Source organism: Danio rerio, chromosome 14 (genome assembly GCF_052040795.2).
Source record: "Danio rerio strain M-AB ecotype USA chromosome 14, GRCz13ab, whole genome shotgun sequence".
In the NCBI taxonomy this organism is placed as follows: Eukaryota; Metazoa; Chordata; class Actinopteri; order Cypriniformes; family Danionidae; genus Danio; species Danio rerio.
In genome coordinates, this window is record NC_141034.1 from 18,721,557 (window position 1) to 18,746,005 (window position 24,449).

General features: G+C 33.3%; 1 protein-coding gene across 2 annotated transcripts in view; it reads right to left on the minus strand.

Moving 5' to 3' along the window:
• mgat4b (alpha-1,3-mannosyl-glycoprotein 4-beta-N-acetylglucosaminyltransferase B) overlaps window positions 1-24,449 on the minus strand; it is a 271,310-nt gene that overhangs the window by 35,420 nt on the left and 211,441 nt on the right. For both annotated transcript variants that reach the window (XR_015506742.1, NM_001002180.1), the window contains 1 exon segment: window positions 5,332-5,462. Coding sequence is in view for 1 of the 2 variants with exons in the window: in NM_001002180.1 (NP_001002180.1) it covers window positions 5,332-5,462 (131 nt within the window). In the remaining variant the exon portion in view is untranslated.

Consider the following 24,449-nt stretch of genomic DNA (forward strand, 5'->3'; position numbering starts at 1 on the left):
ACAGGTTTTGGAATGCACACAAAAGAGAGGGTTCCCAAACCTTTGCATAACCTATTTTTCAGTTTGACTTAATTTCACACTTGCCAGTACTGCTACACTACGTTATTCTGTCATAAAAGCATTATCTAGCTTTCTCTAGAAACTGAATGGCATTTCACTGTAATTTTCTCTTATAAAGAAAGAGCATATTATTATGGAGCCTCAGAAAGGTGCCCAAATTTTTGCATAAAACCTTATATAAAGAAAAAATCAATTGATGTTTAGCCACATATACAATGAAATATTACCGACATTTATATACACAAACATATTACAGATGTATTGACAATTTTTATAAAACCACAGTTGACTTGCTTTACAGCTTTAACCTGATAGTCATACAAATTATGTTCAGATACACTTTTTGGAGCAGCTAAAGTAGAGAGATGCAGTTTCATCTCTGACAGAGTTGGAATGTCTACCGGTTTCTGTCATATTCAAGTACCTCTAATGAGTGATCTTCCAGCTTTAAAGGGATTGAAACAGAATATTTCTCCTAATTTCTCCTAACCCTCAAGTGGCTCCGAACCCATAAGTCTTTCATTCATCTATGAAACTCAAATGAGAATATTTTTAAGTGAAACCTGAGAGATTTCAGTCCCTTAATTGAAAGTCGATGCAGCCTAAATTTTCAAGATTCAAAAAGTTAATAAGAAACGAAATCATGAGCAGCAAGCAAGCACAAATGAGCCTCTTTTTCAATAAACTTTAGGCACGGTTAAAAATATTGACCACCCTTGGTAAATACGAGCAATGAAGGCTGAGAAAATTAAAATTTTTTTCACAAAAATACTATTTAAAATTGGAAGTACAGTGAGTGACATTGTGAATTAACCTTAAAAAAAGATGCACAAGGCATGAGTATTAGCACAAAATGGGTTACTGTGCACAAAAGTAAGCTCCTGCTATAGCAGTACCTGTTCTCTGACCTGTACCCTATAGAAAATAAGCTTACAAAAACTGAAGAACAACATAATTTCAAGGATCTAGAGAGTATAAAATGGTCTCTGATCTCTTTCCAGGTTTATTCTCCAACCTTCCAACCCCTTGAGGCATTATTTAATAAGAGTCTGTCATCTGAGAAAAAGGAGGTTTCATGAAAACTTTAAATAAAAGTGCGCCAATAATTTTGGCCAGTGTGTACTGAAGAGGAAACACTTTGTTGGTAGTTTGTAATGTTTTATTTGTTTGTTTGCTTTTAAAGAAACATAAAAAGCATAAACAAAGATGATGTATTTTCATAGCCTTCTTTGCATTAATTTACCAATGGAGCCATTAATCTTGAGCAAGGCCATTTCTTTAGAAACCTTGGAAGAAACCGCTTAGTGCATAAGGAGTATTTTTTACAATGTCATCATGAACTTTTTGAAGCCTGAATAGATTGGTAGAATAAAGAAATTATATTTCTCAGAATTTATAAAAATACCCAAACTTGTGTTTCAGATATGAATGAAAGAGTATGAGTTTTAGATTTCACAACGATGAGCTACTGTAGTACTTCCATTCTATTAAGATACACTACATCAGTGGTTCTCAAACTTTTTTTCACCACGTACCATCTCAGAAGTCTCTCCAAGTACCACCATAATGACTAGTATTGAAATAGTATAGCGTATAGGCTTAATTAAGCAGCTACAGCTCTGCACAGTTCAAAAACGTGGCAGATTAATTCCTATTGTTATGAATATTTATTATTGTCAGCCACTTTTAACATTATTAATAGTTTGAACATTAACTAAAACATTAAAAATAAACAATACATCAACGTGTGCTTTTGAAAGTTAATTAAAAATGGCTGTTCTTAAAGTAAACAGAAAACTGCTGTGCTTAAATGTAAAGTATTACCATTTAGTAGCCTATTCATGAAAACCTGGAAATCTTCCTTAGACCTCATAAATATCATCATATTCATGTATAAACACTTTGATAAATTTTGAAATATATGGTACATGTATATACTGTATATATATATATATATATATATATATATATATATATATATATATATATATATATATATATATATATATATATATATGACTTATTTGTATATCTTTGAGCTCTAAACATTAACTTGAATTTTAAATATATGATTTATATTAACATATTTAAATTATAAATTAGATCTGCTTACTGCGCGTTAGAGTAGGCTTTGTGTGTCAGAGAGGTGATTAAACTATACTGTAGCTGTCAACATTAGGATATAAAAATACGAGATACACTCCCAACAACCATTACAAATATGGGAAGGAAATTAGCTTCAAATGACGGAATACAAAACAAAAGGTCTAGCATATTAAAATCAATTTACTGATAACATCTGTGGTATCGTATGCGTTAAAAGTGTGCTAATTTTTTTACTTTAATTATTTAGCGATTCCTTCGAGTACCACTTGATGGAAGCCTGCGTATCACTAGTGGTACATGTACCACAGTTTGGAAACCACTGCACTACATAGACTACACTGTAATAAATATCTGTGTATTACCAGTTTTCATAATTTTGTGATTAATGTTTTTATTTTACCCCTCTCCTCTCCCCAATTATTTATGCTTTTGAATAGCATTATGGGACCCTGACCTTTTTTCAAAGAACGTTTAAGTTAAAAAAGTGATTTTTATTGACATTTCTAACAATTTAAAGTGATATATTGTCTGAGTTACAGTACAGAAACCTTGTAATAAACTGCCAGTACATTTTCTATTATTTTACAGAATTAATTCTATATATTATTTCTTATCCATTATGTTATACCATTAAAATGTCAATAAAAGTCACTTTGTTAAACTGTAAAGTTGAATTTAAACATCAAAAGTCAACAGAGCAGAGATCAAATTCCCATAATGCACTTCACAACTGTAAAGAAACGGAAAACACTTGTGAATCACAAAGTGAAATTTAGAAATATGGCATGAATTATCATCTTTATGCTGATGATATACAATTATATATTTCTGTTGAGCCCAGAGACACTGCTGCAATGAAAAATTTGTTCAACTGCATGTCCAATACTGCACAATAGATGACTGCTAATTTTTTCTAAGTTGAATAAAGATAAAACTGAAATTCTTATTGTGGGCACAAAACCTGAGCGGGAGAGGATTGAAGCAGAATTTTAATCTTTAGGTTTACAATCTAAACAAGATTTAAAGAACCTGGGTGTTTATTAAATATTATTTACACCAAAAAATTACCACAAAACAACTTAAAGTGTCTATAAAAATCGAATACATATGCTTCACCTTTCTATTTCCATATGGACAACTGGCATGATCAGAACTGTTTAAATCAGTAACAAGGTTGATAGTTTTACTGTTCACTCAGACATTATTTGTTTGGAGAGGCTTGGAAAGGCTGCTTTTTACATATGTTTGATTATTGATTGCCTCTACAAATATCCAGAATTTCAAAACTGAAAATTGAAATATAAGATAAAGTGGTGAAAAAAATAAGCTTTTACTCCCACTTACTCATATATTTTATTCTTGCAGAGCACACTTCCTGAAAGGATGATTGTGGATGATTATGTAATTACTTTTTACTAATTTAGGGATTAACATGGATTTGAGTGTTTAGATAGCTTTTGCTGTTTCAGAGTTTACAAACAAGGTATTAAATTATACAACTAATCTACTGAATTCAGACAGAGCATCTTACAACATAAGAGCAACTCACAAAATTACATATATCTTAAAGGGTTAGTTCACCCCAAAAATGAAAACTCTGGTCCTCATGTCATTTTAATCCATGGAGACCTGAGCCAATAGCTTTTGTTCCACTAATTTTACACTAAAGAGAAATATTTTCAACAAATAAAGGATTATTTACACTAAATAAATACCACAAAACCACTTAGTATCTATTAGAAAGGAATACATATGCTTCACCTTTCTTTCCATATGGACAACTTGATGGCATGGTCAGAACTGTTTAAATCAGTAACAAGGTTGATAGTTTTACTATTCACTCAGATATTATTTGCTTGTCCCTCCAGGTCATTACAATTACACAGTTGCCATTAGAAGGCTGCTTTTTACATATGTTTGATTATTGATCACCTATACAAATATCCAGAATTTCAAAACTAAGAAGTTTAAATGGGGAAAAATTGAGCTTTTACCCCCACTTACTCATATATTTTATTCCTGAATGGATGATTGTGGATCATTATGTAATTACTTTTTACTAATTTAGGGATTAATTTGGATTTGAGTATTTTGAGATAGCTTTTGCTGTTGCAGAGTTTACAAATAAGTTATTAAATAATGCAACTAATCTACTGAATCCAGGCAGAGCAACTTACAACATGTATATCTGCTAATATATAAATATATAATGGTAATACAGTAATTGAGATTTATACAAGCTCATAATTATGCAAATCTTTACATCTTTACATATATCTTAAAGGGTTAGTTCACCCAAAAATCTAAATAATTGTTGTTATTTATTCACCCTCATTTTGTTCCAATCTCCCTGAGATTTTTAATCATGTTCATAACACAATTTAAGATATTTTAGATGAAATCCAAAAGCTCTCTCATTCTCCATAGACAGCAATGGTCACCATGTGTTTCATGCCCAGAAAGGAAACAAAAACATTGTCAATATATTCAATGTCACTTCAGTAGTTCAACTGTCATCATATTAAGTGTTTATTTTTATTTTTATGAAGCTTCACATTAGGGCTAGGTAATATGGCAAACAAGCAATTTCAGTACTTATTTTCCAAATTGTACGTTAACGATATATATTTTGATATAAGTTGTTAATGATTCCAGATTTAAAAGAGGACCCAAATTAAATGGCATAACATATTTTTCAGCCGATATATTTTTGGTGGCCGAAAATTTGGTACATCTCTAATATCAACACATTTTTAGATTCCATTGTTGCATATTTTTGCAGTGTGATTGGCTCGTAGATCAATATAGAGTAAAAAAGGCCAGAGCTTATCATTGTTATTGACATAAATTTCATTGCAATTCGATAAAATATCATTTACCGGCAAACCCTTTATTTCACACGATTAAAGTTGAACCTGAAATTCTTGACGTTCCTGTTTTGGACTTTGAAAATTATGTGAACATTACTGACTATGGACGATGAGAGAGCTCTCTGACTTCATCTAAAATATCTTAATTTGTGGTATGAAGATAACCTAATGCCTCAGAGGGATTGGAACGACATTCGGGTGAACAATTAATAACAATTTAAAATGTTTGTTTGAACTAACCCTTTTAGAAAAGATTCATATAGTAAGTAAAACAAATGATAATAATAATTCTTACCGCATCTTTTTCCGGGTTGCACACCTTCACCCACATGATGTGGTCCAACAGCCAATCAATGGGCTTGTCTTTGTAAAACATTAGCATGAACTCCACGATCAGCGGCAGGTCTAATGACTTGAACATTTTACCTAAAAAGAGGAAAAGAGATTCATGAAAATCACCCACACAAGACTAATAACATCAGCAGAAACACATTTACCCTGAGGGAGGTTTTCCGGGCAAACTGGACCAGAGCGAAGTGAAAAATCTAAACTCATATAGATTTAGACTTTTTAACAAGGATTTAGACTGGAAACCCAAGGGTGAAAAATATTTTATGAATTCAAAGAGAAACAGCGCACTGAGATTAATTACATTTTCATATTAACGATTCAAGGCTTTTTTTATTAAGTGGAGCAGCAAATAACTACATGTTCTTCATGAATGCAACATTTTTTCTTAAAACATGAGATTAATTCAATTCATCAAGTGAAATCAGATCGGATTGGGCAGGAAGGATGTTACTCTTCTCCATTGCAGCCTTTTTTTATTGGCTTCTAATTAAGTTTTTAGGTCACAGAGGATCTGATGTGGCCATTTCTGCTTGCCGAGGGCAAAACTCCAGCCAGTAAATCAACTCATTTTTGATCATCTGTAAAAGAAGTGACATCTGTTTTTATGCATTATGAATTAAAGAGTGACATCAACCACAGGACGGCATCTCACACAGAGAAATCCTGGCTCTCTAGTGTCAAAACACAACAGCTGCTGATCTATTCATCCAACAGATTAGGTTTCATGGACATGTTTGTTTGGAACATCATACTGCTGTCTTTACTATGCATATTGTGTCTGAACAATTCTGATGGGTATTGTATCCCACAATGCACTGTACATGATATGACCGGACAAAAGTTAAAGATGCCATGAAATGAAAATCTGGATTACCTAAGCATAGCTGAATAATGAGAGTTCAGTACATGGAAATGACAAACAGCAAGCCACAAACTCCACATTTTCTTCATTCTCAATGTAAGTGCGCAGTAAAAACAGGACAATCAGAACAAAACAAAATACAGACTCTAATAATAGTTGCCCTGATACAGTTATAAAAATTTCAATCCCACTTTAGATTAAAGGTGCAGTATATAAGTTTGACACTCAAAGGTTGAACTAGGTATTGCACTCCTGGATCAAAACACATTTTTACTCGGCTCCTCCTCTGATGCAAGTTGCCATTGACGTGAATGTGTCTGACTATCGACCATAAATGCTGATTTAAAGCTGATTTAAACCATATGGAATATTGTTCATAGTAAGACTTTTTGTCCTAAGCAACATCTGAAATTTCTATTTTAGAAACGGCTTCTATTTCAGGGAAACAACAAGATAAACAATAATCACCTCAGGTACACCTCGTGTGCTTTATTTAGTGTGAAATGCTAACAATGTGAGTTTGAATGCCATCTTACATGACATTTGTTGTCATACTACTGACTGAAAGCAGACCTCAGATCTTAAAACATAAAAATAAACCGTTTTAAATTGAACTTTAGAGCTGTGATTCAATGCAAGCCAACACATATCTGTGACTGAGCATCTACATTAAATATTGTTAAAGGTTGAAAAAAGGTTTAATATTATTCATATTATGTAATATTAGTAAAAAGATTTAATATGCTTTAATCAGATTATAAACCTTCAAATTTTGTTGAAGTGTAGTGAGTGCACTATTCTGTGCTTCTGGATGGCTGTTTTTAAATTTCTGTTTGGTTTCGTCTGGTGCAAATCTCATCACGTAGCGTGATGTTAGGAGACGGGGTTACAATGTAACCTGCTCATCTAATGTTTACCTTCTAAAAATGTTTGTATTATATTATTTTCTAATTAATAACCACCTCATGTGGAACTCTGAATCTGCATCTCATTTCAGAGTTTGCTACTGTCCACCGGAGGTTGCATTTCGGTCACGAATACAGACTTTGAGAGCCTTCCTGACTCAACTGACTTTAGCATTGTTTTTCAGATGATGTTCACTTAGCATGTTTCTAAAATATCTGCAAACATATTTCAGTATTTTTATGCTTTAGAATAGTCAAAAACGTATATACAGCACCTTTAAGTGTCCTTAACTACAATGTACTTACATCAAAATATAAATGCAATGTATTTAACGTGTTCATAATGTATTGCAGAACAAGTCTGGTTCTATTTAGGTGGGATACGGGTAGGGATAGAAAAAGTTTTGTTGGTATGAACAAGTTTATCTGTAAATATAAGTTTAAGTGTCAATAAAAATGTAATTACAAATGTAATTACATTCAGGCATTCAATCAAGCATAAGTATAATGTAAAAACATGAGTTTACTTGCATATGTACACTGTAGCGAATAGCTAATCTCAGTATAAGTACACAGTATTTAAGGCTACTTAATATAAAGTGGGACCAAAATGCCTTAACTAGAAAACACTCAGGGTAATATGAACCCACAGAACTGGCACGAATGGCACCAAATTGCATGATATTTATATTATTTTTAACATTTAATACCCATGTAATATAAGTAACACATTGGCTGATGCATCATGCACTGTACAAAACATCCATATTTCCATATTTTTTATTTATGGTTGTGAATTGCTTTATGGGACCTTGATCTCTGCTCTGTCCACATTTGATGTTGAAAATTCAGTTGAACAAATTTACCTTTATTTTAAATAATATAAGAAATAATATATAGAGAAATAAAAATGTGCTGGCAGATTATTACAAGGTATTTGTAGCATAATAAACAACACCAACCCAGACAATATATCACTTTAAACTATTAGAAACGTTCAAAAAAGTACATTTTTTAAACTTTGTAAGGTTAAAAAAGATCAAGGTAATGTGATTAAAAAGCATACATAAACAACATTAATTACAAAAAATGGCAAAAAATTTTGAATCTTTTGTTGCTGTTGTTGGTTTGGCAAAAATCAGTAAAAACACAGCTGAAGAAAGACTTTAAATGTGAATTTTCATCTCACATTTATAGTTTGCTCTATTTAACTGCTTTATTAGCCCCTTTGAGTGATTTATTTTTTTGATAGTCTACAGAACAAACCATCGTTATACAATAACTTTGCCTGATTACCCTAACCTGCCTAGTTAACCTAATTAAAAGCCTTATAAGTCACTTTAAGCTGTATAGAATTGTCTTGAAAATATTTAATCAAATATAATTTACTGTCATCATGGTAAAGATAAAATAAATCAGTTATTAGAAATGAATTATAAAAATTATTTTGTTTAGAAATGTGTTGAAAAAAAAATCTTGACTGTTAAACAGAAAATGGAGAAAAAAAAATAACACGGGGGTTAATAATTCAGGGGGCTAAAAATTCTGACTTCAACTGTATAGAAAAAAAATTCCCTAACAAAATGAAAATGAAAATTATAATGCCTAAAAATATAAAAATATTAAAAATAAATAAAATAAACCGAACTTTCAAAACAACTATTAAAATGAGAAAATCGAACACTAAAACAATAAATCAAAATGCATTCTCAAATGAGAAATCAAATGAATTTGATATCTAATTTTCATGAACTCAATAAAATCTTGTAATAATTAAATGACAAATCAAATGCTCAAACTATAATTCAAAGTAAGGAATTTGTTTTGTTTACTATGATTGTTGTTTTGCCTCCTGTCCCGTTTCTAATTCTGTCTAATAAATGTTTTGTTAACATTTCGTTTTAGTTTTTTTCTTCAATTGAACTATGTTTGTTTGTTCTGATAACGTATAATTTCTTAGTACCAATTTCAAAAACTGTTTTTTGTTCACTAAACTTCAGACATTTATGTCAGTACAATTTGTGTTTTTAAAAGTAGAGTACACACACAAAAAGTGAAAGAAAATAAGGATTATGTTTTTTTTTCTTCTTCAGTTGCACAGCCTAAAAAGTTTTGTTACAAAGTTGTTTACCTCTCCAGGAAACTAATAATCTTATGCTAACCCAACTAAATGTTGTTTTGTATTACTGACAAATAATTTTAGGTCAGTGCAGCTGATGTTTTCAAAGTTGAGAAAACAAGAAAATAAGGATTATGTTTTTTTTTTTTTTTGTACTGGCTTAAAAAATTTGGGGCAGTACCTTGTCACAGGTATAGGTTTTTACCAAAAGAATACACATCAGTACCTTCAAGGTACATATTAATAGCTAAAATCTTCAAATATGTTTGTATTTTTGTGTACCAAAATGTTTCTTAAAGGTACCAGTTGGTGCTCCTTAGATACCTCAGATGGATCTTGGACCAGTTACAATGCTCATTAATAAGTTCTATATGTCCTATATTAATAAGCCCTATAAGTCCATTTAAAATAGTAATATACAGTTAATTTCAATAGATTTAATAGCAGCTCTAGTGCAGCATAGTGAGCAGTTTGACAATCTGAAGACTAGTTTAGTATCATCAGCAGGATCACTCACCAGTGCATAACCCACCCACAGGCTTACATTGACCATTAGTGCTGGAGTATTGATCTGACACATACACACACACACACACTAAATGAAAACACAAAGTCAAACCGAATGCAGCCCAGGCACAATTATTTAAGATCAATAATTAATTATAATAAATAATTCAAAATAAATAAATGTATAAAATGGCAATAAACTCTTGATTGATTTTTTTATGGTGCAGAGAGATTACAAGCCCTGTGAGCGCCTTTGCTTTTAGACATCATGATATCTTCAGCTCTCCACTTCTGAAAAACTTTGGCAGTTATTCAAGGTTGTGTGTGTAATAAATGTTCTCAGTCTCGAGAGCATGCGCTAGTTCACCTTCACGTCGTCCCTGAGAAGTGTGACAGCTGCTTACACAAACACACACACACACAGACATGGTAAATCTACAGGGAAACAGTCTTATCTGAAATAGTCAAATCAGTATTCACCTCCACATGGAAGCAGCCCTCAGCCTGTTTGTCTTTCTTTCTCTCTGAAATAAATGAGTACATTTAACAGATGTGAGGGATCTTTAACTCTATTACTCTCTGACTTAATGAACGCTTTCTTTTCTTGTGACGGTATGGCAGTTTTGCCTGCAGTTCTTCTTTGATCATGCAAAACCAAAACTGACCATACAGTATTTTATTTCTTAAAAAGATGGACCCGAGGCCAAATTCACAAAAGATTAAGAATAAAGTGTTCTTAACTGATATTTTCTTTATATTTTCTAAAGAAAAATGTGAAGAAATCTTTAATTGGACTAATTAGATATATATTATTTTCTAATCTCACAGCAATTCATAACTTTTTCATTTAGTTGCTAATTCGTATGAAATCTCATGGTACAATTTAATAAAATTTGCGCATAACCCAGTGATGATTAGGTTTAGTAGCTGGGTTGGGTGCCACGCCGCCTTTTAAGAATCTTACATTTTCATACAAATTGAATTGGCTACTAAACTGACAAAAAGTAAAATAGTTTTGTTTCATTTTGCGATCAGACTGATTATATTATACTACTTGTCCTATATTTTAACCTAAAATTATTCTTAAAGTCTTCTTGAAGTCGGCATAGAATCAAAATTTATAATGACTATTTTTCTAGCACGCATTGTTAGTCTTAAGCCTACTAACACTATGCCATCCTTACAGTGCCCAGGCCCGTTTCCCGAATCATTTGAGAAGTGTGAGTGAGCTGAATCGGGCTCAAGCATGGTTCACTTGGCCGGCCCTGGCCCGGTTGGAAAAGGTGGGCCTGAGCGCAGTTCACTTGGAATTTGGCACGATACGTTTGTAGTGTGAGTGCAAAACGTGCCAAAGCCCGAAACTGAAAGCGAGACGTGACTTTAAGGGACTGTTTCATAGTGATTTATTAATCATTCTTACTGTTCAGTGAACGTAAACTGCCGTAGTTTATTAAAGACGCAAACCTCTCACTTCACGACAGCTGGGCGCCTTCAGCAGACCTCCTCATTCCTGCAGCACGAGGGCTTTATGATTATGAGTGCCAAAAGTGGCGGATCTGTCCGGCGAAATATCTGACTGTGTGTCACCGCATCCCTAAGGACTGTTTGGCGAAATATTTGACTGCATGTCACTGCATATCACTAGACACTGGCCGGATGAAAAAAATGTTTTGTTTAAATTGTAGTTTTCTTAAAAGCAGGGTTTGACAATAATGATTTCATCACAGTATCGAGAAGCTGCTGCAGGACTGACTTAAATAATAGTGTTTATGCGGGCAAAAAAGGAAGATAATTATAAAAAATGAGAGGATCACTCGCGTGCAAACAGGTTACGGCGGCACGAAGCAACCGTGCCTTGAAACGCAACTGGTGTGATTAGTTCTCGTTAAAATAGACTGGAAAAAAGCGATAATCATGCAGTCAGTTCTGCTGCTTTCAATAGCTCGAGATTTTTAAAAATATATCCTTTTGTAAGCAGCAGCAGTTGCTTTGGCTTTAAACATTTTTTAAACAGATTATTGATGGGCCCAATGTTAACTATGTGTACGTAATTATCCTTCACTATCAACTGCTTTCTTCTGCTTACAGTTATCTTTTTAATACGTTTTATTTATCAATGTTGTTGCAATAGTACTGCTTTAATAGGAGATTAACTCCCCATTTATGTGTAGATATCTGGTGATATGAGACCTATTTGTTTGAAATGTCAATTGTTTTTTTTTTCTTTCAAGTAAGGTATTGTTAAAAAAAGTGCATGTATACAGCTATATTTTGCTTGTTCTGACACAAAGCAATAATTATTTTTAAAAAATTTTTAGTGTGGTCAGAGATAAATTTGGTAAATCCTTAATTTTGAGCCCTGAAAAGTCCTGTGAAACAGCAATGCGGCACTGTGAAACCACAACCCAATTGCTCATAGAGCAAGCTCATACAAAACACACACAAAGTGAATGATTAAGGAGCCATGTGGACATAACACAAATTAAATCAAGAAATCTTAGCATGTCCAAAGCCAAATTAATGCAAATAAATTATTTTATTTATTATTTTCTCAACAACAAAATTGTGGCTAGTAACGTTGGAAATCTATTAGCCACAGAAGCTGGTGATCAAAAAAAGTTAATGTCAAGTCCTGCTGACAGTAATTGTCTATACAAAATCATTTTAAATAACTTCATAAAGTTAGGATTGGCTCTGATTTAAACTTTTAAAAAAATGATTTGAAAGGCACCTACTTTACCTCCATTGTAAGATTTAAGCGAAGTCTTTTGTGCCTCCAGAATGTGTCAGTAAAGTTTCAGCTTAAAACACACATCAGATTATTTATTATGCCTTTAAGAATATTAGAATTTTCAGCTCTGAGCACATTGTAGCAGTTTTTCTGTGAGACCCGTTTTCAGTTTTTTTCAAAACAAAATGTAAACAATTAATTATTTTTTCAACCTGAAATTTATTGGCTTTGGCTTATTTTCTTTGAAGAACATAAATCTAAACAAATTTTCAGCGACCGCATATTGTACTCCCCCCACACATTTACATTGCATACAAGGTGTTCGGGTCCACTAGACCCAGGTCTAATAAAAGTCTTGAAAGTGTAGGTCCAGTGTTCCTACACTCTGTCCTCCTCCTTTCTGGTGCTGCTGTTTTCTTCCCCTCCCCCTCCCGCACAAAGTTGCATTATTGTTAAAAACTCACTATTAACACTGTCTGCTCTGACATTCCTGCACATTTTACCCTCTCTCTTGCGGTAACCAAGCTTTATTTTCTCATACCCTGTCCCATCTGCGAATTTAGGGCATAGTGCTATAAATAAGACTTTGCCAGTGTGGTTCCTTATTACAACTGATCAAGATGGCCAAAAGATTATCTGCTGTGAGGGCCTTGCAATTGATTGTGGAAGAGAGAGGGGCTTCTGATGATGATGTCCATGATCATGGTGGGAACAATACGAAAAAACAAATCTGTGGGTTTTATTTTTTTATAACATTAATAAAAAAAAAATAAAAAAAAACGAGAACCACATTAATTCATCAATATGATCTAACAAAGGTAAATGGGAAAAATTAACCATGTTTGCTCTTCATAAGGCTTGTAATTGGGATAAAGTAAATATTTGTTGAGTAATTTAACATAAAATTGTTTGATAATGCTAATTTCTAAAGCCAAAACTCTAGCGGGTCCACCAGACCCATGAACACTGGCTGAGTAACTAAAATACGAACACCACAAAAGGGTTAATAAAGCCGTTTTGCAATGATGAGTCACACACAATGTTGTTACAATGTTCACACACGCGCACACACACACAGACACAAACACACACACATCAGACTTACACATACAGAGAATGTCCATTTAACTTTGCACAGCAAATGTGACATAATACACGTTAATATCCACTGCTATATGGATATCTGTTATGCTTATGTACAAAATGAACCTGATTTAATGTCCATAAACTGGAATTGAAGCATCATATTTTACAATTGTACTGACACGTGGCTGTGGTGATGAATTACAGCGACTTAACTCTTTTCTTTAATACAAACATGCCCTGTTTTAAAAAAGTTTTATACTTGTAAAACTGATTATTGATCACATTTGATGACGATTGATGATCACAGAGAGCTGAACAGATCTTTTAATCAAAGTTGCTTTGTGCACATCCTGTCTTGATTATACGCGTTACTACAGAGACATGATAATACGCGGCTATCAATCAATTCGGTGGGTGGGAAAACTGCACTATTATGTCACGTTGTTGTGGACATCAAAATGGGAGTGATTTTAATCCTATTTTAACATCAGGAAAATTTAAATAGAGACTAATTGTATTTTTATCACTTTTATATGACTGTGGACACACTATACCTAGACACAGTTCTGTCTTAACAGCTTACAAAAGATGATGTTCATCCGAGGTGCACTTTAATTAAGTTATTCGGTTGTTTTAAATAAAGAACTCTTTTATTTAAATTTTAGCTTATAAATACGACAATCTTTGGCAGTTTTCAGAACATCTATTTGTAATACACAGGATAAAAGTAGAGTTTTATCCATCTTGGAACTCTTTGAATAAATTCATAATAATTGGCATATTAATGCAAAGCAGAGTGCTGAACAATTAAATCAAAAAGAGTTTGCACACTTTTGCTTGCAAGAGTCATGACGTGTACTAGATCAGCGAGTCCTTAACAACAATCACTATTTATTCACCTTGATGACACCAAAGACTGTCAAATTTTCATCTCAACAAAGACATTATAATTATTATTAAATTTATGTAATAACAAGGTTTTCCTACTACACAATTGGGATGACACGAGTTTCTGATTTCCAACATACTTAATCTCACATCGCATACAGCCAGTGCTTGACATTAACAACCGCCTACCTGCCAAATTCAGGTAGATTTCAGCTCTGGCGGGTAGAACAGCTGCTCCTTTGGCTGGTTGGAAATATTTGTAAATTTTATCCTAAATACAGGGTTCGACAATCAGGATGGCCCAATATAAATGTGATCATAAAATCGAGAAGCAGCACGACTGACAAAAATAACTGTTTGCGCAAGCAGAAGAAGGCAGGTAAATACCGAATGAGAGGATGATTTCTCGCTCGCACAGGTGATGTGATGCGCGCGACTGTTAAAAAGCGTGCATGCTCCCGTTTACTTGCACGAAGTGTGCATAGAGAAAATGCAACTGGTGTGATCGGTTCTCTTCGAAATAGACTAGACAAAAAAAAACGATGCATAATTATTCTTCAAACAGATTATTAACAGGCCTAACATTAACTGTGTGCGCATGACCATCCTTTCATTATCACACATGGTATGTTTTTCACCTGCTTTCTTTTGCTTACATTTTTATTTATTTTTTGTTAATAATATAGTTGAATTATCATCCTTTACAACAACATTGCTTTAATATGAGATTAATTCCCCATTTATGTAGAGATAACTGCTGATCTGCTGATCTTTAGCCAGGACAGATTACTATGCATATTTCAGATACACAACATTAGACTTTTTCAATAAAAAAATGCATGTGTGCAGCTATATTTAGTTTGCTTTGATAAATTTAAAATGTGTGGCTAAGAAATATATATATTTTTTGTTGGGGTCATAGATACATTTGGTAAATCCTTAATTTTGAGCCCTAAAAAAAGTCATGTAAAATAAAACTAATTGCAATGCGAAACAACCCATTTGCTCATGCACAGAAGCACAGAAAGCAAGCTCATACACGACACAAACAAAACGTGAAATGAATGAGGAGGCATGTGGACATAACACAACATCTAAATCAAGTCATTTTAGCATGTCAAAGTCACATTTATTCATATAAAATGTATTTTCCAAACAATAAAATTGTGCCTAGTGAAAATGGCAAGTAGCTAGTAATGTTGGAAATCTACTAGAGACAGTAGCTGGTGATTAAAACAAATAACGTCAAGCCCTGCATACAGCAACAATACAATGTAAGCAGCTGAAGTTACACGTTACTCTTGTTTGCTTGATTTTTCAAATTAATGATATGACATTGATATTAACTTGACAGTTAAGCTCATATTTCCATTTTATAAAATCAGAGCAAACAAGTCAATTTCTAACACACGCACGCATAAATACTATGTCAAACCGATAAAAAGCAACAGAAAAAGTAAGCATGTCAATTCAGACTAAAGTTGTGATTTTAAAATGTAAATAATAATACAAGATTTACAATTATAAGAAAGGTAACTGTTAGTAAAATCTTTACAGCATGCGTACATTTTAACGTAAAGGATAGTCCACACAAAACTGAAAATTCTGTCATCATCTACTTAAACTTTACTTGTTCCAAACTTGCCTGACACTCTTTATGTTGGACACAAAAGAAGATATTTTGAAGAAAGCTGGAAACCTGTAATCACTGACTTGCATAGATTTGTTTTCCTTCTATGGAACTCAATGGTTAAAGGTTTTCAGCTTTCTTCTGATTTTCTTCTTTAGAGCTCTTCAAAATAAAGAAAACCAAAAGGTTTGAAACCACTCGATGGAGAGTAAATAGTGAGTAAATTATAATTTTTGGATGAACAATCACTTTAAGTATTCAAATTAATTAAAACTGAAGGATTCGATCCAAGTCATTAAAATCTCACTCTTGTCATGCAACCCGCAACTAACACAATTTTTAATTTACTTTCCTTGATGACCAAAGTTAAAAGCTCTGCCTACTTGAATATCTTTCATAATATGAAAGTAATGTAGGATGTGAACACCATTTCACGCTGTCTTCAGTGTAATGAACTGTGGAATGAGGTTAAACCAGGTTTATCTGGTTTATGTTCCCACGAGCTCCTGCTGGCAGCTAACTGAACTACACCTTCTGGGAACAAAAGGCATTTCCAATAAAAATAAAAAAAACACCTTAAAAAATACTACAATGTGCAAAAGGGTCCCAGATTATCATGATGTCAAATCTACCAATGTGTATTACAGTTGGATTTCATATATCCCAGTTTGATGGGTTTTAATATCCAAACAAATACATTCTTCACTTCTAACTTCCTGATTAAAATGCAAGGATAGCACACGGAAGGTACACGCAAATCACACAGGACATGTTGCTCCCCGTTTTGAAAATGCCAAGCAAATATATGCAACATATTGAAATATAGTGGTAGTGGTTTCATGCATAGCAAAACACCTTAAGCATATTTCTGAAGACATTCACTTTACTTCTGTGGAAATCTGATTTACATGTACATCTGTTGATGCAAATGTGAGAGCAGCGGAGTGTGGAAGCCATTGGAGTATAGTGAACTTTCATGTTCAAGAAACTAGTTTGAGATGATTGAGCTTTTTGACATGGCCAGTTATTCTTCTGGATGTAGCAAAGACAAAATCATTTCCATAAATCTGTAATTAATTTGGTCAGTTGGGTAAGGTACCAAGGACATTTTTTTACTAGCTTGAATCTCATAATTACAGACATTACAATTAGAAGGGTCGCACTTTATTTCGCTGGTCCGTTTGTTGAATTTAAGTTACATTGCATCTACATACCAACTAATTCTCATTAGATTAGAAGTAGGCTGTTAGGTTGGGGTTAGTGTAAGTTGGCATGTACTTGCAAAGTTCCTTATAGTCAGTTTAATGTCTGTTGAAGAAGCAGTATCAACAGATATTAAGCAGACAGTCTACTAATACTCAAATGGACCATCAAAATAAAGTGTTACATTTGAAGTGAGCACAGCTAGTGAATAGATCCATACTAAAGTTAAGTGACTTATTGGCACAGAACGGAATATTTGTATTTATTATATTTCTAATGGTATATAATCATGAATTTGCTCATTAGGGTATTTGATAAGCTGCATTTATAAAGTTCACCACTATGCAGCATGCAATCTGTTAACCAAATTGAAGTGAAATGAGCAAAGCTGGAAAACAAGATGGAACAAGCAAGTAAGTATTACTAGCATAGCATAAAATTTATGCCTAACGTATTAGTTTTTACAAATTTAAGTGGATTGAACATAAAACAATCATGTTGGTCAAAACAAAAACAAAAACTCGGTAACACTTTATAATAACTACACATTATGAATCATTTATTAAGCATTAGCATCTAGTGAATTCATTATTTATAAGGCATTAACTCAACATTAATAAACGTTAGTAAGCAGTTTATAACTGCAGCTACAAATGCTCTATTCTTGACTTATAAGCACCGATATAATGTGCTTAATTATTGTATTTCCATACTTAGTTAATGATTTATTTTTCATTACTAAATTAAGTATCACATTATTTACAAACTAGTTGTATTTAAGAGTAGTTGAGGGTTTTTAGGATAATTCAGAATGAGTTAGTAATTGATTAATAAACTATTGAAATCAACATTTATATATATTATTATATAGGCATAAACTAATAGTTAATTAATATGTTAATAAATGCTTTGTTAACTCAACTTCATGCAGTTTTGTGACCTAATCTAAAGTGAGGACTATTCATGCTTTATAAATCCCTTATAAATGACAATTAAAGAATTAAAGACTCACTTAGAGTCAAATGAAAAATAATCTTTGCAATCTTTTCTAAAAAGTAAAATTACTGTAAAGTTTAAACATTGCCAAATTACAGGAGTGTCAAAATACAACATAAAACTGGATAAAGCAACAACAATATAATAATTTAACAACTGTATAATAAGATGCAATGTTTAAACTATACAGTTATTTTATTTTAGATAAGGTTGCAAAGATTTATTTTTCTTTTGAAGTACAGTTTCATTTGTATATCTTTAAATGAATCGGAATGAATAATGTGTTCCTGTTTAGAATTTAACTGAGCCTTTATTTGTCATTTATAAAGGATTTATATAGCATACATAGTCCTCACTTTAGATTAGGTCACAAAACTAGATGAAGTTGAGTTAATAAAGCATTTACTAACATACATAGTAACCATTAATATATGCCTGAATAAAAAGATATATAAACGTTGATTTCATTAGTTTATTAATCATTTACTTACTCATTCTGAATTATTCTAAAAACCCTCAACTACTCTTAAATACAAACAGTTTGTAAATAATGCAATACTTAATTTCGTAATGAAGAATAAATCATTAGCAAACCATGAAAGTACAATTATTATTACAATAATACAATTATCACTCATTTATATTACATTATAAATATGTTTGTAAGTCAAGAATAGAGCATATGTAGCTGAAGTTATAAACTGCTTACTAAGGCTTACTAATGTAGAGTTAATGCTTAACAGATAATGAATTCACCATTTGATAATGCTTAATAAATGATTTATAGTGTGTAGTTATTATAAAGTGTTACCGTGTTTAAGATATTTAATCTAGTCTTTTTTTAGCCACTTTCATGTTTTTAGAGAGAAGCTGATGACATAAGTTGTGTATTCAGCAGCTCAACACTGCAGTGCAGACTAACAATATGATCATTATTACTTACGTTTAAACAACAAAATACATAGTTTTACTTTGAGAATCAGATTATAAGATTTCCCAAAATGTAAATAAATATTTGTTGATAAATGCAGAAAAGGGAAAAATAAACAAAAAATGATATAAATCATTGGATTGTAGTTTGTCACATGATAATCTTAACACATCACCAAAACTTTAAAGTGAGGCATTCTAAAAACAGTCACATTATAAAAGCTCATACAGGGTACAAGCAGGAATAATAAAGAGCATCTAATATGGGTTTTTGAAAATTACCTTCCATGTAGTGTGTAACACAGCTCTAAGTGAATTAAAACATCCAGCTGAGGTTTCAATCTGAAAGTGCACTGTGTTTAAAACTATTGATTCTTTAACAAAATAGTCGACTCGGAGTCTAATAAATGAATCGTGTTGGGTTCGGATCTTTTTCTGAATGCATTGAAATCGACACAGTACATCACCAAACATGTAGTACCGGATCTGGTAAAACGTGATTGCGCCTTTCTCTTCAGACACTAGCAGAACACAAGAGATCACAGGACTGATCATTACACAAAGATGACAATCCCTGACAGATGTAGATTCAGATGTGGGGAATAAATGGTTAAAGTTCTTTTATTTTCACAACAATGCCACAGTATAGCCAACCTAGTGCTGTGTTTGTTCCTGTCATTTTTCTGATTTTTTATACATTAACCTACACTGCAGCATGGCATTCATCAGTCGTTTGTTAAAGCAAGGAGCAGCAGAGACTATTATATATGGGACTTTGTCAGACTTTGACCGTAACTGTCATCGTTTAAATGGACCAGTTTCTTCTTCCTCCTGATCATAACGTGCAAGTTTAATTTAAAATCGTTGCCTCGTTTTGTGTGATTTGTAAAACATGTGTTTAATTGTGTACTGGAACTTGTAATTGCTCCATGTGGCTTATAATCACTTATTTATTATAGATCAGTGCTTGTTTTATTTGTTCACGTTGCATCCAAAACCACAATGAAAACGCGTCAGTGCTTCTTCCTTTACCGATTTACATGTGTTTCTGAACTCGCGACCCTCTGAATAATGTCTTTGCTATGGCCTCCATCAGCTGTTCATAAACATGCGGCGCAGTCAAATTTTAACATAGATCAACTTTTGCCACTGTGTGGATTAATAATATATGTGACTATTATTACTTGGTTAGGTTTAAGAGTAGAGTAATATGCTGGTGTTAAACTGCATTGCTTTAATGCACCCCTGCATTGGGCTCTCACGTACAATGTGATACTTCATGACCGTGGTGGGCATTTCTCTGTCTCTTTGAACCCATTAGACCAATCACAACAGACTGGGTCATTGGATTAATCACAGCAGATTAGCCTCACACAAAGGAACAAATGCTTAGTTTGTGCTTCATTATTACTTATTTTACAAAACAACACCTCTTATATTTAATAACAATCATATTTTTATTAAATGTCTTAAAAGGCAATATATTTTACTTAAAAAACACCTACTACACAAATAAAGAAAAAATGTAAAACATTAAAAGCTACCTAAAGAACTACCTAATGTGACTCCAGCCTGATCTCACGAGGAAACGCAAGTATTGTACGTTTTGTCAGTTTAATGGCTAATTCGTATGAATTCAAGTTGTAGCACCTGCTCTAAACTGATTTATCATTCATTCATTAATTTTCTTGTCGGCTTATTCCCTTTATTGATCTGGGGTCGCCACAGCGGAATGAACCGCCAACTTATCCAGCAAGTTTTTACGCAGCGGATGCCCTTCCAGCCACAACCCATTTCTGGAAAACATCCACACACACACATTCACACACACACTCATACACTACAGACAATTTAGCCTACCCAATTCACCTGTACCGCATGTCTTTGGACTGTGGGGGAAACCGGAGCACCCGGAGGAAACCCACGTGGAGGCAGGAAGAACAAGCAAACTCCACACAGAAACGCCAACTTAGCCAAGGCTCGAACCAGCGACCCGGCAACCTTCTTGCTGTGAGGCGACAGCACTACCTACTGCGCCACTGCTTCGCCCCCCAACTGATTTAAGTTGTTATTATTTCTATTAAAAGTATACATTATTATTTAGCATTGATAGATATTGTAGTGATACGTGGTAAAGTCCGAAACTTGTGGAAATAATTTATAATTAATTTAATAATGAGACGGTGACCATCTGTTCTTTGTTCTTCTGAAGGACAAAGGTGTTAAGAGCCCAGAACTTGCAAAACAGCTTCTTGATCTAATCCACATTGTCTTAGACACAGAGAGACACATGATTTTCAATCTTCCATTTCACAAAAGAGAGACAAAATGGAATATTTCACTTTATATATATCTTTAGATTCCCATGATCATGTAAATATTTAATATGCATTGCTTGAAACACTCCACTGTATGAAACATACTTACTATTGTTTTTATATGAATGTTTAGGTAAAGATCAACATGACATAGTGATGTTTAGACTTTATATATTCAGAACAATGCCTTGGGTAAATTAGATGCTGGTTTGACTTGTAAATTATGAATAAGAAAATATTGAAGTCTCTTAAATATATCAACAGTTTAACTGTGGACTATGCAAATGCCGGTCACACTATGAATGACACCATCCAGTTACCAATGGTGTATTTGAAAGGCACCATATTTTCAATCCCGCCTTCCAGAGAAAGGATAAAACATCGTCTCAAAGAAGAGGAGTGGTGATGTTATACACAATAAGGAGAAGTAGTAACAGACCGTGGTGGATACACCATCTGTGGTGATACACAATTTGAGTGGTATCAGAAGGAAGAGTTTTGTTAGTGCAAGTATTTATAACTGATATTCATTATTAGCAAAAACTTCCTCAGTTGTTTTTTTTAATTTTTAGAATAAGGGTTACGTTATCAGACTCTAGCTTGTCTTTGGAAACGATAACAGATATTAATCACAATCTTCAACTTACAGTAATCACCTTCAAGACTCGCCTATGCACTTCATTTATTTTACATTAAGTAATTTTAGTTAGCCTTGTTTACTTTTTTGGTAATAAATACACAGTTATTACAATTGTGTCTTGATAATACAGTAAAAAAGCCTCTACAAGTCAGATGACCTCATTATCCTTCATATTTGGCCAGATAATAAACACTTTTACATTTGTATATTTAATTACAATTACAATATTTGACTGTTAGTTATTTTGACAGTCGAAGCAGTCTGCTGCCCCATTTTAAAGAAGTTATTCATTTATTATTTCTACGTTAAGTGCCCTACGAGAGGCTAAAAAATTAATATAAATATCACTACCAAAATGATGATGTTAATATTTGTGATAAATGTAATTATCACTTAATTGATGCCCTTGTGTGAGGCTAAAATATTGATATTAATATCAATACCAAAATTTTGATGTTAATATTTGTGATAAATCCAGTTATCACTACAACATCATTCTGATTTTGACCCAACCATAATGAGTACATAAAATAACCTTAACAATATCATACAAAACTATCCTGTGGATTTATTTGCCCAACACTACAGCAGAAGAGTCCACTGCTGTGACACAAACACAATCTACATGTTTCTGCTTATGAAAGGTGCTGAATGTATTCTTAGCTGCCTGCTTGGGTAATTGCCACCTTCGTGCCACTCAGGCAAAGTTGCGCTGGCAGAAGAAGTCCTGCCAAGAACATGAACGTAACACCAATGTAAAGAGCGTATGTCTGTGGTTACGCTGGTGTGTGTGTGCATATGAGAGAAGCTCAGTCACGGCTGCTTTTCTAGCTGCCTCTCTCCAATTAGCAGCTCGTGCAGACAGGCAGAGTGAAGAGAGAGAGAATCTGTTAGCAACAGTGCTCATGCTAGCCGCTATGCTGACTGACAGCAGAAAGAGGGAGAGAGATTCATCCAGACGGATTTGTCACGCCTGCAATCCCCGAGCTAAAATAGGTTGACTCCACGGTGGAAAGATCTCAACCTTCACACCAGGACATCCGAAAAACTGTTAGCATTTACACTGTGACAGCATGGGGAAATCAGTCAAATGTGAATTCTGAGACATGATACTGACAAACATATTTAATGTATGCCTTTAAATTTTAGAGAGGCTTGCTAGAGGAGCTATCACTATTAATATCACTCCTCCTACAGATTAAAACTGTATTTAAAGGGATAGTTCACTCCAAATAATAAAATTCTGTCAATTACTTCACAGCAAATTGTAAGGTGTGGAATTTTTTGGTGTAAGTCCCTGTAGTGTTACTGTGCGTTCACACCAAAGTTGCTGCCTGCCTTCAGCTCCAGCGGCGAGAATCAAAATTTGCTACATTGATCTCGTATTTAAAGGGGCCGTTGCAGCATATCATATCAGTTACATTCCCGCATAAAACATGTTTCTAGCGTGAAAATGCTGCACACTTTTTAATAAATTCATTTAACAATGGAAGATCGAGTTGCATTTGGTAAGGCTTTGCTCCACTTAATTGTCCAATGTGTCCATATGTCTGAAATAAAAAGCAGCTATACTGTTTTGTAATGTTGCATGAGATTCTTGCTTTTTTGAAGAAAAAAATATATATAAATATTTCACATACATCAATGCTCATCAGTAACTCGCCAGTAACTTTTTAATGTAATATAACTAATTAGAAATTCGGCAACCCCAATAATCAAACCCTTGGAAACAACTGTAGTCGGAACCAAAGTTCACAGGACTGTTCTCTGGACTCCTCTCAAGCGGTGGACTTCAACATTCTGATTGCTTGCCGCCGAACCACATCATATCTCATTCCCATAAAGTTGACTTGATTACAACTCTGTTTGTCACCCACACTGGTGAAGATGCGCCATGCTGCTCCTCGTCGTTTATAGCTGCCGGCTCCCATTGAAAATGAATAACTTCTGGCTACTTTGACGCTCTCACTACTTTCAGTGTGAACGTACAGTTAGAGTGTTAAAATTCAAGTGTACATATACTATTTTTAACACTGACGTGAGTTAGATTATACGCTTATTTTTTAGTAAGGCAACAGAACAGATTTTGTTGACATTTATATTATTATTTTTATTCTAGGGTGTTAATTCAAATAAAGACTTTGCTTTGTGAATTTCATGGGGCGAAAATCTTAACATTTACTCAAAGAAAAATTGTATATGCTAAAATGACCAAGTAGTATTTAATCTAGTATATAGTTTTTGCAC